Raw genomic sequence first — 15,259 nt, forward strand, 5'->3', positions numbered from 1 at the left:
GCTGCTTCCAGGCTCTGGGAAACCCTAAAGGATCCAATTTGCTGCCCCTGGGCTCTGGAAAACCCTAAAGGATCCAGTTTGGTGCCCCCCAAACTCTGGGAAACCATAAAGGATCCAATTTGCTGCTCCCAAGTTTTGGAAAACCATAAAGGACCCAGTTTGCTGCCCCCAAACTCTGGGAAACCCTAAAGGGTCCAGTGCTGTCCCCCCAAACTCTGGGAAAGCCCAAAGGACCCAGTTTGGTGCCCCCCAAACTCTGGGAAAGCCCAAAGGACCCAATTTGCTGCCCCCCAAACTCTGGAAAACCCCAAAGGACCCACTTGGCTGCCCCCCAAACTCTGGAAAACCCCAAAGGACCCAATTTGCTGCTCCTGGGCTCTGGGAAACCCTAAAGAATCCAATTTGCTGCCCCCCAGGCTTTTGGAAAACCATAAAGGACCCAGTTTGCTGCCCCCAAACTCTGGGAAACCCTAAAGGGTCCAGTGCTGTCCCCCCAAACTCTGGGAAAGCCCAAAGGACCCAGTTTGGTGCCCCCCAAACTCTGGGAAAGCCCCAACGGACCCACTTGGCTGCCCCCACCCCCCAATTCCTCCCCGTGCTGGGTTCAGTGCAGGAGCTGAGGGTGAGGGGGCGCCCCCAGGGCTGGGCTTTATTGGGGGGTGGGTTTGGGGGGGCTGGGGGTTCTTGGGGGGGATTTTGGGGGGTTTTTAGGGGGTTTTGGGGGGGTTTTAGGGGTTTTTTTGAGGGGTTTTGGGGGTTTTTTGGGGTTTTTTTGGGGGGGTTTTGGGGGGGTTTTGGGGGGAATTTGGGGGGAATTTGGGGGGGTTTTGGGGGTTCTTTGGGTTTTTTTGGGGGGGTTCTTGGGGGGTTTTGGGGGTTTTTTGGGGGGTTTTGGGGGTTGGGTTTTTTTGGGGGGTTTTGGGGATTTTTGGAGGGGTTTTTGGGGGGATATTTTGGGGGTTTTGGGGGGCTCCTCCCGCAGCCCAGCCCGTCCCAGGGCTGGCTCAGAAGCTCGGCCGCTCCTTCTTGAGGTTCTTGTAGTCAGTGGAAACTGCCAGAAACTGCAGGAGGGAGGGAGGGAGGGGGTCAGGGGGGGTCCCTGCAGCCCCCCCAATGTCCCTGCAGCCCCCCCAGTGTCCCTGCAGCCCCCCCAGTGTCACCCAGTGCCCCCTCCCCAAATTGGAGCACAAACGTGAGGAAAACTCAGGGTTTTACCCTAAAAGTGCCCTAAAAGTGGCTGAATCTCCCCCAAAATTGCCTCTGGGAAACCCTAAAGTGTCCCCCTGGTGTCACTGCAGCCTTGGTGGCCTTGGTGCCCCCTCCCCAAATTTCAAGCACAAACATTTGGAGCTCTCTGCTCCAGGGCTGATCCCCTTTTTTTCCCTTCCTGAGTGTTTTTACCCTAAAAATGCCCTAAAAGTGGCTGAATCTCCCCCAGAATTGCCTCTGGGAAACCCTAAAGTGTCCCCCCAGTGTCACTTGGTGGCCTTGGTGCCCCTTCCCCAGTTTCAAGCACAAATATGTGGGGAGCTCTGCTGCAGGCCTGATCCCACTTTCAGTGGGATTTCCTGAGGAAAACTCAGTGTTTTTACCCTAAAAAATGCCCTAAAATTGCCTCTCCCCACCCCTCATTGCCTCTGGGAAACCCTAAAAGATCCCATTTGTTACCCCCTGCCCCATAACCAGTGTCACTCATCCTGGCCTTGGTGTCACCCAGTGCCCCCTCCCCAAATTCAAGCACAAACATGAGGAAAACTCAGGGTTTTATCCTAAAAGTGCCCTAAAAGTGGCTGAATCTCCCCCAGAATTGCCTCTGGGAAACCCTAAAGTGTCCCCCCGGTGTCACTGCAGCCTTGGTGGCCTTGGTGCCCCTTCCCCAAATTCGAGCACAAACATTGAGGGGGCTCTGCTCCAGGCCTGATCCCCTTCTCCATAGGATTTCCTGAGGAAAACTCAGTGTTTTACCCTAAAAATGCCCTAAAAGTGCCTCCCCCCGCCCCACATTGCCTCTGGGAAACCCTAAAGTGTCCCCCCAATGTCACTGCAGCCTTGGTGGCCTTGGTGCCCCCTCCCCAAATTTCGAGCACAAACATTTGGAGCTCTCTGCTCCAGGCCTGATCACCTTTTTATCCCTTTCCTGAGTGTTTTTACCCTAAAAGTGGCCTAAAAGTGGCTGAATCTCCCCCAGAATTGCCTCTGGGAAACCCTAAAGTGTCCCCCCGGTGTCACTGCAGCCTGGCCTTGGTGGCCTTGGTGCCCCCTCCCCAAATTTCAAGCACAAACATTTGGAGCTCTCTGCTCCAGGGCTGATCCCCCTCTCCATAGGATTTCCTGAGGAAAACTCAGTGTTTTACCCTAAAAATGCCCTAAAAGTGCCTCTCCCCACCCCTCATTGCCTCTGGGAAACCCTAAAAGATCCCATTTGTTACCCCCTGCCCCATAACCAGTGTCACTGCATCCTGGCCTTGGTGGCCTTGGTGGCCTTGGTGCCCCCTCCCCAAATTGGAGCACAAACGTGAGGAAAACTCAGGGTTTTACCCTAAAAGTGCCCTAAAAGTGGCTGAATCTCCCCCAAAATTGCCTCTGGGAAACCCTAAAGTGTCCCCCCCAATGTCACTGCAGCCTTGGTGGCCTTGGTGCCCCTTCCCCAAATTTCAAGCACAAACATTTGGAGCTCTCTGCTCCAGGCCTGATCCCCTTTTTTCCCTTTCCTGAGTGTTTTTACCCTAAATGTGCCCTGAATCTCCCCCAAAATTGCCTCTGGGAAACCCTAAAGTGTCCCCCCAGTGTCACTGCATCCTGGCCTTGGTGGCCCTGGTGCCCCCTCCCCAAATTCGAGCACAAACGTGAAGAAAACTCAGTGTTTTACCCTAAAAAGGCCCTAAAATTGCCTCTCCCCACCCCTCATTGCCTCCAGGAAACCCTAAAAGATCCCATTTGTTACCCCCTGCCCCATAACCAGTGTCACTGCATCCTGGCCTTGGTGGCCTTGGTGCCCCCTCCCCAAATTTGAGCACAAACGTGAGGAAAACTCAGGGTTTTACCCTAAAAATGCCCTAAAAGTGGCTGAATCTCCCCCAAAATTGCCTCTGGGAAACCCTAAAGTGTCTCCCCAATGTCACTGCAGCCTTGGTGGCCTTGGTGCCCCCTCCCCAAATTCGAGCACAAGGATTTGGCAGGGGGGGGCTCTGCTCCAGGCCTGATCCCCTTTTCCATAGGATTTCCTGAGGAAAACTCAGTGTTTTACCCTAAAAAATGCCCTAAAAGTGCCTCTCCCCACCCCTCATTGCCTCCGGGAAACCCTAAAAGATCCCATTTGTTACCCCCTGCCCCATAACCAGTGTCACTCATCCTGGGCTTGGTGGCCTTGGTGCCCCCTCCCCAAATTCAAGCACAAACGTGAGGAAAACTCAGGGTTTTATCCTAAAAGTGCCCTAAAAGTGGCTGAATCTCCCCCAAAATTGCCTCTGGGAAACCCTAAAGTGTCCCCCCAGTGTCACTGCAGCCTTGGTGGCCTTGGTGCCCCTTCCCCAAATTTCAAGCACAAACATTTAGGGGGGCTCTGCTCCAGGCCTGATCCCCTTTTTTTCCCTTTCCTGAGTGTTTTTACCCTAAAAATGCCCTAAAAGTGCCTCCCCCCCGCCCACTTCCAGCCCTCCCAGTTCCCCCAGTGCTCACTTTGTACTGGTCTGTGGGGCTCAGCTTGTTCCAGGGTTCCGGATTGTTCTTCCTGTCCCAGCTGGGAGGGGGTGACGGGGGGGGACATCAGCACCTCAAGGATTGGGGGAGAGACCCCCCCCTAACCCCATGGGACCCCCCCAAAGCGCCCCCAGCCCCATGGGAGCCCCCCCAGCCCCATGGGAGCCCCCCCAGCCCCATTGGAGCCCCCCCAAAGCGCCCCCAGCCCCATTGGAGCCCCCCCCCAAAGCGCCCCCAGCCCCATGGGAGCCCCCCCAGCCCCATTGGAGCCTCCCCAAAGCGCCCCCAGCCCCATTGGAGCCCCCCCAAAGCACCCCCAGCCCCATTGGAGCCCCCCAAAGCATCCCCAGCCCCATTGGAGCCCCCCCCAAAGCGCCCCCAGCCCCATTGGAGCCCCCCCCAAAGCGCCCCCAGCCCATTGGAGCCCCCCCAGCCCCATTGGAGCCCCCCCAGCCCCATTGGAGCCCCCCCAAAGCGCCCCCAGCCCATGGGACCCCCCCAAAGCGCCCCCAGCCCCATTGGAGCCCCTCCAGCCCCATTGGAGCCCCCCCAAAGCGCCCCCAGCCCCATTGGAGCCCCCCCAAAGCCGTCCCAGTTCTACTGGAGCCAAACTGGTCACGTCCTGTGCTGTCCCTGAGGGGCTGGGGGAGGCCGGCAGGGCCGTGGGAGGGGTCCCTGGGGAGAGCAGCTCGTGCTGCCCCCCCCTTTTTTCCATCCCCCACCCCCTTTTTTCCATCCCCCCCCCCTTTTTTCCTTCCCCCACCCCCTTTTCCGCCCTCCCAGTTCCGCTGGTGCTGCCAAGAGCAGAATTTTCCATCTGGGAAGTTTTTCTTTGTGTGTGGATTTCCCACCCTGGAGCTGGGGCTGGCCATGGGCTGAGCTCCCCCCACCCACCCCAGCTGTGCCCCAGCTGTGCCCAGGTGTGCCCAGGGCACCTCAAAGTGTACCTGGAGTTTGGGCTGTGCGGTGCCAGCCACACTGGGCACCTCTGGGCCCACATTTCCCCACTCTGGCAGTGCAGGTTGACCCCCAGGTGTTCCCCAAATGTGCCCCAGGTGTTCCCCAGGTGTGCCCCAGGTGTGCCCAGCCATACCTGACATCAGGGCTGTGCAGTGCCAGCCACACTGGGCACCTCTGGCCTCGCATTTCCCCACTCTGGGAGTGTGGGGTGAGCCCCAGGTGTATCCAGGTGAACCCCAGGTGTGCTCAGGTGCTCCACAAATGTGCCCCAGGGGTACCCAGGTGTGCCCAGGGCACCTCAAGGTGTACCTGGCATCTGAGCTGTACACACTGGGCACCTCTGGCCTCCACTCTGGGGGTGTGGGGTGAGCCCCAGGTGTGCCCAGATGACCCCCAGCTGTTCCCCAGGTGTGCCCCAGGTGTGCCCAGCCATACCTGACATCAGGGCTGTACATTGCCAACCTCTCCAGGTGCCTCCTGGGCACCTCTGGCCCCACATTTCCCCACTCTGGGAGTGCAGGGTGACCCCCAAGTGTACCCAGGTGAACCCCAGGTGTGCCCAGGTGCTCCACAAATGTGCCCCAGGTGTACCCAGGGCACCTCAAGGTGTACCTGGCATCTGAGCTGTACACACTGGGCACCTCTGGCCTCCACTCTGGGGGTGTGGGGTGAGCCCCAGGTGTGCCCAGGTGTGCCCCAGGTGTGCCCCAAATGTGCCCCAGCTGTGCCCAGCCATACCTGACATCAGGGCTGTGCAGTGCCAGCCACACTGGGCACCTCTGGCCCCGCATTTCCCCACTCTGGCAGTGCAGGTTGACCCCCAAGTGTACCCAGGTGAACCCCAGGTGTGCCCAGGTGCTCCCCAAATGTGCCCCAGGGGTACCCAGGTGTGCCCCAGGTGTGCCCAGGGCACCTCAAGGTGTACCTGGCATCTGAGCTGTACACACTGGGCACCTCTGGCCCCCACTCTGGGAGTGTGGGGTGAGCCCCAGGTGTGCCCCAGGTGTGCCCAGCCATACCTGACATCAGGGCTGTGCAGTGCCAACCTTTCCAGGTGCCTCCTGGGCACCTCTGGCCCCACATTTCCCCACTCTGGGAGTGCAGGTTGACCCCCAGGTGTTCCCCAAATGTGCCCTAAATGTGCCCCAGGTGAACCCCAGCTGTGCCCAGCCATACCTGACATCAGGGCTGTGCAGTGCCAGCCTCACTGGGCACCTCTGGGCGCCACTCTGGGAGTGTGGGGTGACCCCCAGGTGTACCCAGATGACCCCCAGGTGTGCCCAAGTGTGCCCAGGTGTTCCCCAAATGTGCCCCAGGTGTGCCCAGGTGTGCCCCAGCTGTGCCCAGCCATACCTGACATCAGGGCTGTGCAGTGCCAACCTTTCCAGGTGCCTCCTGGGCACCTCTGGCCCCACATTTCCCCACTCTGGGAGTGAGGGTTGACCCCCAGGTGTTCCCCAAATGTGCCCTAAATGTGCCCCAGGTGAACCCCAGCTGTGCCCAGCCATACCTGACATCAGGGCTGTACAGTGCCAGCCACACTGGGCACCTCTGGCCCTGCATTTCCCCACTCTGGCAGTGCAGGGTGACCCCCAGATGTGCCCCAGGTGTGCCCCAGCTGTTCCCCAGCTGTGCCCCAGGTGTGCCCCAGCTGTGCCCAGCCATACCTGACATCAGGGCTGTACAGTGCCAGCCTCACCAGGTACAGCACGGCGCTGCCCAGTCCCACGCTGATGAAGCCAATGAGAGGAACGAGCTGCAAAAAAAAAAAAAACACACAGAGAGAAAGGGAAAAAAAAATAAACCAAAAAAAAAAAAACCAGAAAGAAAATTGAAAAATGCCCCAATAAAATGAATATTTATCAGGCAGAGCGAAAGGCAGAGCTGACACCCGGGAGATTTACAGGGGAGAGGTGGCCCAGCAATGCTGAGCTACAGCTGGAGCTGTCAGCCCGGGTGACTGAATGGAAGCAGAGAGGAGGAAAAATCGCCTCGTGCTGGAGAGGAATTGGGTGGGGAATGAGAAATTGGATCCTCTCAGCCCCGCGCTGCCCGCGGCTGGCGCTGCTGAGGACACGGGAGAGGCATTGCCGGTGTTCCCAGTCAATCCCAGTGCTCCCAGTCAGGGCCGAGCCGCGGTTTGGGGCTCATCCCTGAAGGATTTGGGGCTGGGGATCCCATTTCCAGCATTCCCAGTGCTCCCAGTGCTCCCAGTCAGGGCTGAGCCGCGGTTTGGGGCTCATCCCTGAAAGATTTGGGGCTGGGGATCCATTCCCAGTGCTCCCAGTGCTCCCAGTCAGGGCCGAGCCGCGGTTTGGGGCTCCTCCCTGAAGGATTTGGGGCTGGGGATCCATTCCCAGTGCTCCCAGTGCTCCCAGTCAGGGCCGAGCCGCGGTTTGGGGCTCATCCCTGAAAGATTTGGGGCTGGGGATCCATTCCCAGTGCTCCCAGTGCTCCCAGTCAGGGCCGAGCCGCGGTTTGGGGCTCATCCCTGAAGGATTTGGGGATGAGCACCCGATTTCCAGTCAATCCCAGTGCTCCCAGTCAGGGCTGAGCCGCGGTTTGGGGCTCCTCCCTGAAGGATTTGGGGCTGGGGATCCATTCCCAGTGAATCCCAGTACTCCCAGTCAAAGCAAACCCAAATTTATGCTTCTTCCCTGAAGGATTTGGGGTTGAAGGCCCCATTCCCGGCATTCCCAGTGCTCCCAGTGCTCCCAGTCAGAGCAAACCTCAGTTTGTGGCTCCTCCCTAAAGGATTTGGGGCTGAGCACCCCATTTCCAGCATTCCCAGTGCTCCCAGTGTTCCCAGTGACTCTGCTCAGGGTTGAATGTCACTTTATGGCTCCTCTCTAAAAGATTTGGGGCTGAACCCCCCATTCCCAGTGCTCCCAGTGCTCCCAGTCAGACCAAACCTTGGTTTATGGTTCTTCCCTGAAGGATTTGGGGCTGAACCCCCCATTTCCAGCATTCCCAGTGCTCCCAGTGCCCCTGGTCACAGTGAACTCCTATTTATGGCTCTTCCCTGAAGGACTTGGGGCTGAACCCCCCATTTCCATTCCCAGTGCTCCCAGTGCTCCCAGTATGGCCCAGTTCCCACCCAGCAGTTCCCAAACCAGGCTGGAATGTTGGATGCTGGCACCACCCCTGGCACTGTCCCTGGGTCCATTCCTCTCACCATCCCTGCACCATCCCTGGTACAATCCTGGCACAATGGCACCATCCTGGCACCATCCTGGCACCATCCCTGCACCACCTTTGGCACCTTCCTGGCACCACCCCTGGGTCCATCCTTGGCACCATCCCTGGATCACCTTTGGCACCTTCCTGGCACCATGGCACCACCCCTGGGTCCATCCCTGGCACCACCCCTGGCCCCGGGAGCTGCCGCGGCTCCCGCAGCCCGTTCGGGGCTCTCTCGCCATCTGCCGCCGCCGCCGTCTGGGTAATTAACGCCTGGCAGTAATTAGCGGCAGGACAATTAGAGGCTGCCAAGGCGCAGGTGCCAGTGGTGGAGCCCGAGCGGAAGGGGGGGGTGTGGTGCGGACAGACAGACAGACAGACGGACGGACGGACGGACGGACGGCACCACAGCAATTACAAACACCCCGGACCCTCTGTGCTTTCTACACCTCAGATTTGGGGTCTCCTTTGCGCCCCCCAGATCCCTCAGGGGAAAGGCGGGAACAGAAACGCCCCGAATTTCCCCATTTTTGCAGCGAGGATGAGGCGGGGGCCTCACCCGAGGACGTGGGAAGCGCCCAGGGGGTGCCAACCCCCCCGTGCCCACCCCCTGGCAGTGCCCAGCCTCGGCTTTGGGGCATTTTTTACCCAAATCCCTGAATTTGATGCTTTGAGGGGTGGCAGGGCCGGCTGTGCTGGGGTGAGTGGGGAGGGGGCTTCATTCCCACCCCCCCCGACAAAAATGTCCCCACACGGGGGGCGAGGGGACACGGGGAGGGTCCCCTCACCTTTTGGGGGTGGGTAAAGGTTGGGGTGTCCCGGCTGGGCTGGGGGAAGGAGCCCCGAGATCCCCTCAGGTCCTCCCAAGATCCCCCCAGATCCCCCCCAGCCCCAAATCCTCCAGGGAGGGGCCACAAACGGAGGCTCAGCCCTGACTGGGAGCACTGGGAGCACTGGGAGCACTGGGAGCACTGGGAATGGGGGGTTCAGCCCCAAATCCTTCAGGGAAGAACCATAAACCAAGATTCGCTCTGATTGGGAGCACTGGGAATACTGGAAATGGGGGGTTCAGCCCCAAATCCTTCACAGAGGAGCCACAAACTGAGGTTTGCTCTGACTGGGAGCACTGGGAATGCTGGAAATGAGGGGTTCAGCCCCAAATCCTTCAGGGAAGAACCATAAACCAAGATTTGCTCTGACTGGGAGCACTGGGAATACTGGAAATGGGCGGTTCAGCCCCAAATCCTTCAGGGAAGAACCATAAACCGAGGTTTGCTCTGACTGGGAGCACGGGGAATGCTGGAAAAGGGGGGTTCAACCCCAAATCTTTTAGAAAGGAGCCATAAAGTGACATTCAACCCTGAGCAGAGTCACTGGGAACACTGGGAGCACTGGGAATGGGGTGTTCAGCCCCAAATCCTTCATGGAAAAACCATGAAACGAGGTTTGCTCTGACTGGGAGCACTGGGAATGCTGGAAATGGGGGGTTCAGCCCCAAATCCTTTAGAGAGGAGCCATAAATTGGGGTTTGCTCTGACTGGGAGCACTGGGAGCACTGGGAATGGAGTGCTCAGCCCCAAGTCCTTCATGGAAAAACCCTAAACCGAGGGAACAGAAGCTCCCAGCGTGTCCCAGTCCATCCCAGTAAAAAGAACAAAAAGGAACAGAAGCTCCCAGCGTGTCCCAGTCCATCCCAGTAAAAGGAACAGAAGCTCCCAGCATTTCCCAGTCCGTCCCAGCAAAAGGAACAGTATCCCAGTTTGTCCCAGTAAAAGGAACAGAAGCTCCCAGTCCATCCCAGTAAAAAGAATAAAAAGGAACAGAAGCTCCCAGCGTGTCCCAGTCCATCCCAGTAAAAGGAACAGAAGCTCCCAGCGTGTCCAAGAGGGCTGGGGGGTCCATGGGAGGAGGAGGAGGAGGAGGAAGAGGAGGCTGAGGAAGGTCACAGAGCAGCAGGAATGGGGCTGGGGGGTCCCTGGGAGGAGGATGAGGAGGATGAGGAGGATGAGGAGGATGAGGAGGATGAGGAGGATCCTTGGGAGGAGAAGGATGAGGGGGGGATCCCTAGGAGGAGGATGATGATGATGATGAGGGGGTCCCTGGGAGGAGGATGAGGAGGATGAGGAGGATGAGGGGGCCCTGGGAGCAGGATGAGGATGAGGATGATGAGGGGGGGGTCCCTGGGAGGAGAAGGATGAGGGGGCCCTGGGAGGAGGATGAGGAGAATGAGGAGGATGAGGAGGATGAGGAAGATGAGGAGGATGAGGAGGATGAGGAGGATGAGGATGATGAGGGGGTCATTGGGAGGAGGATGAGGAGGGGTCCCTGGAGGAAGGATGAGGATGATGATGATGAGGGGTTCCCCGGGAGGAGGAGAAAGAGGATGAGGGGTTCCTTGGGAGGAGGATGAGGAGGATGAGGATGATGAGGGGGCCCTGGAGGAAGAATGAGGATGAGGAGGATGAGGAGGGGTCCCTGGGAGGAGAAGGATGAGGGGGGGGGATCCCTGGGAGAAGGATGAGGAGGATGAGGATGATGATGATGAGGGGGCCCTGGAGGAGGAGGATGAGGAGGATGAGAGGGTCCTGGGAGGAGGATGATGAGGGGGCCCTGGAGGAAGGATGAGGATGATGAGGGAGGGGTCCTTGGGAGGAGAAGGATGAGGGGGGGGATCCCTGGGAGGAGGATGAGGAGGATGAGGATGATGAGGGGGCCCTGGGAGGAGGAAAAGGAGGATGAGGATGATGATGATGAGGGGGCCCTGGAGGAAGAATGAGGATGATGAGGGAGGGGTCCCTGGGAGGAGAAGGATGAGGGTTCCCCGGGAGGAGGATGAGGAGGATGAGGGGGTCCCTGGGAGGAGGATGATGATGATGATGATGATGATGAGGGGGCCCTGGGAGGAGGAAAAGGAGGATGAGAGGGTCCCTGGGAGGAGGAGGATGATGATGATGATGATGATGATGATGATGATGATGATGATGATGATGATGATGATGATGAGGGGGCCCTGGAGGAAGGCTGACTCACTCCGGGGTGCCGTTTGACGTGGCGGGAGAAGATCCCTCCGCGCAGGGGACCCTTCATGGCCACGCTGGGGTCGCTCCGGCCGCTGCCGAGCTCCGAGCGAGGCTGCACCGGGGCTGGGCAGGAGGGGAGGGAGGGCAGGGAGGGGAGGGGACAGGGCCGGGAGGGAGGAAGAGGAAGGCCGGACACCAAATCCCGCTCCCGGCCCTCATCCGGCCTCAATCCCGGTGTCTGGAGGGGCTGGGCAGGGACCCCCGGTGTGCGCACCCCAAAATCCTGGAGTTATTGGGGGGTTCTGGGAGGCTGGGGAGGATTTCACTACAAAATGTAGGGGTCTGGGGGGACCCTCACCCCAAAATCCAGGAGTTATGGGGAGGGTCTGGGAGGCTGGAGAGGATTTCACTACAAAATGTGGGGGTCTGGGGGGACCCTCACCCCAAAATTCAGGAGTTCAGGGGAGGGTCTGGGGGTCTGGGTAGATCCTGAGTACAAAATTCAGGGGTCTGGGGGCATCCCGAGGGTCTGGGTGGGACCCTCACCCCAAATTGAGAAGGTCTGGGGGTGTGGGTAGATCTTGGCTATAAAATTTAGGGATCCGGGGGGCACCCAGGGGCTTGGGGGGACCCTCACCCCAAAATTCAGGAGTTATGGGGAGGGTCTGGGTAAATCTTGACTATAAAATTTAGGGATTCAGGGGGGACACCCAGGGGTCTGGGAGGGGAACCCTGAGGGCCTGGGTGGGACCCTCACCCCAAAATTCAGAGGATTCAAGACAAGGGGGGAACCATGAGCACAAAAATCAGAGATCAAGGGAGCTGCCAGGAGCCTGGGGGGAACATCGAGGGTCTGGGGGGACCCTCACCCCAAATTGAGAAGGTCTGGAGGTGTGGGTAGATCTTGGCTATAAAATTTAGGGAGCCTGGGGGGCACCCAAGGGTCTGGGTGGGACCCTCACCCCAAAATCCAGGAGTTATGGGGAGGGTCTGGGAGGCTGGGGAGGATTTCACTACAGAATGTGGGGGTCTGGGGGGACCCCCCACCCCAAAATCCAGGAGTTATGGGGAGGGTCTGGGGGTCTGGGTAGATCCTGAGTACAAAATTCAGGGGTCTGGGGGCATCCCGAGGGTCTGGGAGGGACCCTCACCCCAAATTGAGAAGGTCTGGGGGTCTGGGTAGACCTTGGCTATAAAATTTAGGGAGCCTGGGGGGCACCCAAGGGTCTGGGTGGGACCCTCACCCCAAAATCCAGGAGTTATGGGGAGGGTCTGGGGGTCTGGGTAGATCTGCACTAAAAAACTCAGGGGTCTGGGGGGACCCTGGCCCCAAAATCCAGGAGTTATGGGTGGTTTTGGGTAGAATTTCACTAAAAAATTCAGGGGTCTGGGGGGACCCAGGGGTCTGGGGGGACCCTGGCCCCAAAATCCAGGGGTTATTGGGGGGGGGTTCTGGGTAGAATTTCACTAAAAAATTCAGGGGTCTGCGGGGACCCTGGCCTCAAAATCCAGGAGTTATGGGCAGGGTCTGGGCAGATCTTGACTACAAAATTCAGGGGTCTGGGGGGACCCTGACGTCAAAATCCAGGAGTTATGGGCAGGGTCTGGGTAGAATTTCACTACAAAATTCAGGGGTCTGAGGGGGACCCTGCCCCCAAAATCCAAGGGTTATTGGGGGGTTCTGGGTAGAATTTCACTATAAAATTCAAGGGTCTGGGGGGACCCTGCCCCCCAAAATCCAGGAGTTATGGGGAGAGTCTGGGTAGAATTTCACTATAAAATTCAGGGGTTTGGGGGTACCCTAAGGGTCTGAGGGGACCCTGGCCCCACAATCCAGGAGTTATTGGGGGGTTCTGGGTAGAATTTCACTATAAAATTCAAGGGTCTGGGGGGGACCCTGACCTCAAAATCCAGGAGTTATTGGGGGGTGTTCTGGGTAGAATTTCACTACAAAATTCAGGGGTCTGGGGGTACACAGGGGTCTGGGGGGACCCTAAGGGTCTGAGAGGACCCTGGCCCCACAATCCAGGAGTTATGGGGAGAGTCTGGGTAGAATTTCACTAAAAAATTCAGGGGTCTGAGGGGACCCTGCCCCCAAAATCCAGGAGTTATTGGGGGGGTTTCTGGGTAGAATTTCACTATAAAATTCAAGGGTCTGGGGGGACCCTGGCCCCCAAAATCCAGGAGTTATGGGGAGAGTCTGGGTAGAATTTCACTACAAAATTCAGGGGTCTGAGGGGACCCTGGCCCCCAAAATCCAGGGGTTATTGGGGGGTGTTTTGGGTAGAATTTCACTATAAAATTCAGGGGTCTGAGGGGACCCTGGCCCCACAATCCAGGAGTTATTGGAGGGTTCTGGGTAGAATTTCACTATAAAATTCAAGGGTCTGGGGGGGACCCTGGCCCCAAAATCCAAGGGTTATTGGGGGTGTTTTGGGTAGAATTTCACTATAAAATTCAGGGGTCTGGGGGGGACCCTGGCCCCCAAAATCCAAGGGTTATGGGGGGATTCTGGGCAGATCTGACAACAAAATTCATGGATCCAGGGGGGAGCCGAGGAGGGCTCGGGGATGCGGGGGGGGTTTCGGTTCGGCAGCCGCAGCAGGGCTGGGTTATTTTCGTTATTTTCCAAGCGCTCGGCAAATATTATTCAAGATGAAGGAGAATCACGGCTGCCGCTGCCGGCAGCGAGCCGGGGCCGTCGCTGGGAATTTATCAGCGGGAATTGGGGGCCCCCCCGCGCTCCCCCCGCGGCACGCAGCGGTGATGAAGTGCTTCATTAATGGGAGATGCTGCGGCTCGGCACGGACGTGCCCGCACCTGAGCGCTCGCTGCTGCCTGCCAGGGGCTCGGGCTCCCCCCGCGGCTCCACGGAGAGCCCTGGATCGCTCCTGAGTCGTGGATGCAGAGAGGAAAAGCCACGGAGCCCCCCCTGGATACAGAGAGCCCCTCATTGGATCCGTAAATCCAGTGGGGAAAATCCACAGAGCCCCCCCAGATCCACAGATCCAATGGGAAAAATTCACAGAGCCCCCCCTGGATCCGTAAATCCAATGGGAAAAATTCACAGAGCCCCCCCAGATCCACAGAGCCCCCCCAGATCCACAGAGCCCCCCCCTGGATCCGTAAATCCAATGGGGAAAATCCACAGAGCCCCCCTTGGATCCGTAAATCCAATGGGAAAAGTTCAGAGGCCCCCCCCGGATCCATAAATCCAATGGGAAAAATTCACAGAGCCCCCCCCTGGATACACAGAGCCGCCCCCCTGGATCCATAAATCCAATGGGGAAAATCCACAGACCCCCCTGGATCCATAAATCCAATGGGAAAAATTCACAGAGCCCCCCCTGGATCCATAAATCCAATGGGAAAAATTCACAGAGTCCCCCCGGATACACAGAGCCCCCCCTGGATCCATAAATCCAATGGGGAAAATTCACAGAGGCCCCCACAATCCACAAATCCAATGGGAAAAATCCACAGAGCCCCCCCTGGATCCACAGATCCAATGGGAAAAATTCACAGAGGCCCCCACAATCCATAAATCCAATGGGAAAAATTCACAGAGCTCCCCCCTGGATCCATAAATCCAATGGGAAAAGAACCCCCCCAGATTCATAAATCCAATGGGGAAAATCCACAGAGCCCCCCTTGGATCCATAAATCCAATGGGGAAAATTCATAGAGCCCCCCCTGGATTCATCCAGGTCCACAAATCCAATGGGGAAAATCCACAGAGCCCCCCATGATCCATAAATCCAATGGGAAGAGTCCACAGAGCCCCCCCTGGATCCACAGAGCCCCCCTGGATCCGTCAATCCAATGGGAAAAATTCACAGAGGCCCCCACTGGATCCACAGAGCCCCTCATTGGATCCATAAATCCAATGGGGAAAATTCACAGAGGCCCCTTGGATCCATAAATCCAATGGGAAAAATTCACAGAGTCCCCCATGATCCATAAACCTAATGGGGAAAATTCACAGAACCCCCCTGGATTCATCCAGGTCCATAAATCCAATGGGGAAAATCCACAGAGCCCCCCCCAGATCCACAGATCCAATGGGAAAAATTCACAGAGCCCCCCCTGGATCCGTAAATCCAATGGGAAAAATTCACAGAGCCCCCACTGGATCTACAGAGCCCCCCTGGATCCATAAACAAAATGGGAAAAATTCACAGAGCCCCCCCAGATCCATAAATCCAATGGGGAAAATTCACAGAGTCCCCCCAGATCCATAAATCCAATGGGAAAAATTCACAGATCCCCTCTGGATCCACAGATCCAATGGGGAAAATTCACGGATCCCCCCTGGATCCCTCTTGATTCACAAATCCAACGGGAAAAGTCCACGGAGCCCCTTCAGGTGCTTCCAGATTGCCACAGGCAATGGATCGAAT

At 57.8% G+C, this 15,259-nt stretch overlaps 1 protein-coding gene across 1 annotated transcript; it reads right to left on the reverse strand.

Annotated features, from left to right (window-relative positions):
• Positions 1–863: 863 nt before the first annotated feature.
• Positions 864–10,994, reverse strand: COXFA4L2 (cytochrome c oxidase hypoxia associated subunit FA4L2). Its single transcript, XM_077192648.1, has 4 exons — positions 10,870–10,994; positions 6,327–6,415; positions 3,679–3,739; positions 864–1,061 (listed from the first exon to the last, which is right to left on the reverse strand). The coding sequence occupies exons 1-4, from the start codon at positions 10,924–10,926 to the stop codon at positions 1,005–1,007; spliced, it is 264 nt and encodes an 87-aa protein (XP_077048763.1). The 5' UTR covers positions 10,927–10,994; the 3' UTR covers positions 864–1,004.
• Between the last annotated feature and the right edge of the window lie 4,265 nt (positions 10,995–15,259).

The sequence above is a fragment of the Agelaius phoeniceus genome, chromosome 35 (genome assembly GCF_051311805.1).
Source record: "Agelaius phoeniceus isolate bAgePho1 chromosome 35, bAgePho1.hap1, whole genome shotgun sequence".
Lineage (NCBI taxonomy): Eukaryota > Metazoa > Chordata > Aves > Passeriformes > Icteridae > Agelaius > Agelaius phoeniceus.

Coding starts and splice junctions, on each gene's coding strand:
- COXFA4L2 (XM_077192648.1), bottom strand. CDS start 10,926: ATGAAGGGTCCCCTGCGCGGAGGGATCTTCTCCCGCCACGTCAAACGG. Junction 3,740..6,326: donor CTGTACAGCCCTGATGTCAG/GTATGGCTGGGC, acceptor ACCCCCTCCCAG/CTGGGACAGGAAGAACAATC. Junction 1,062..3,678: donor GCCCCACAGACCAGTACAAA/GTGAGCACTGGG, acceptor TCCCTCCTGCAG/TTTCTGGCAGTTTCCACTGA.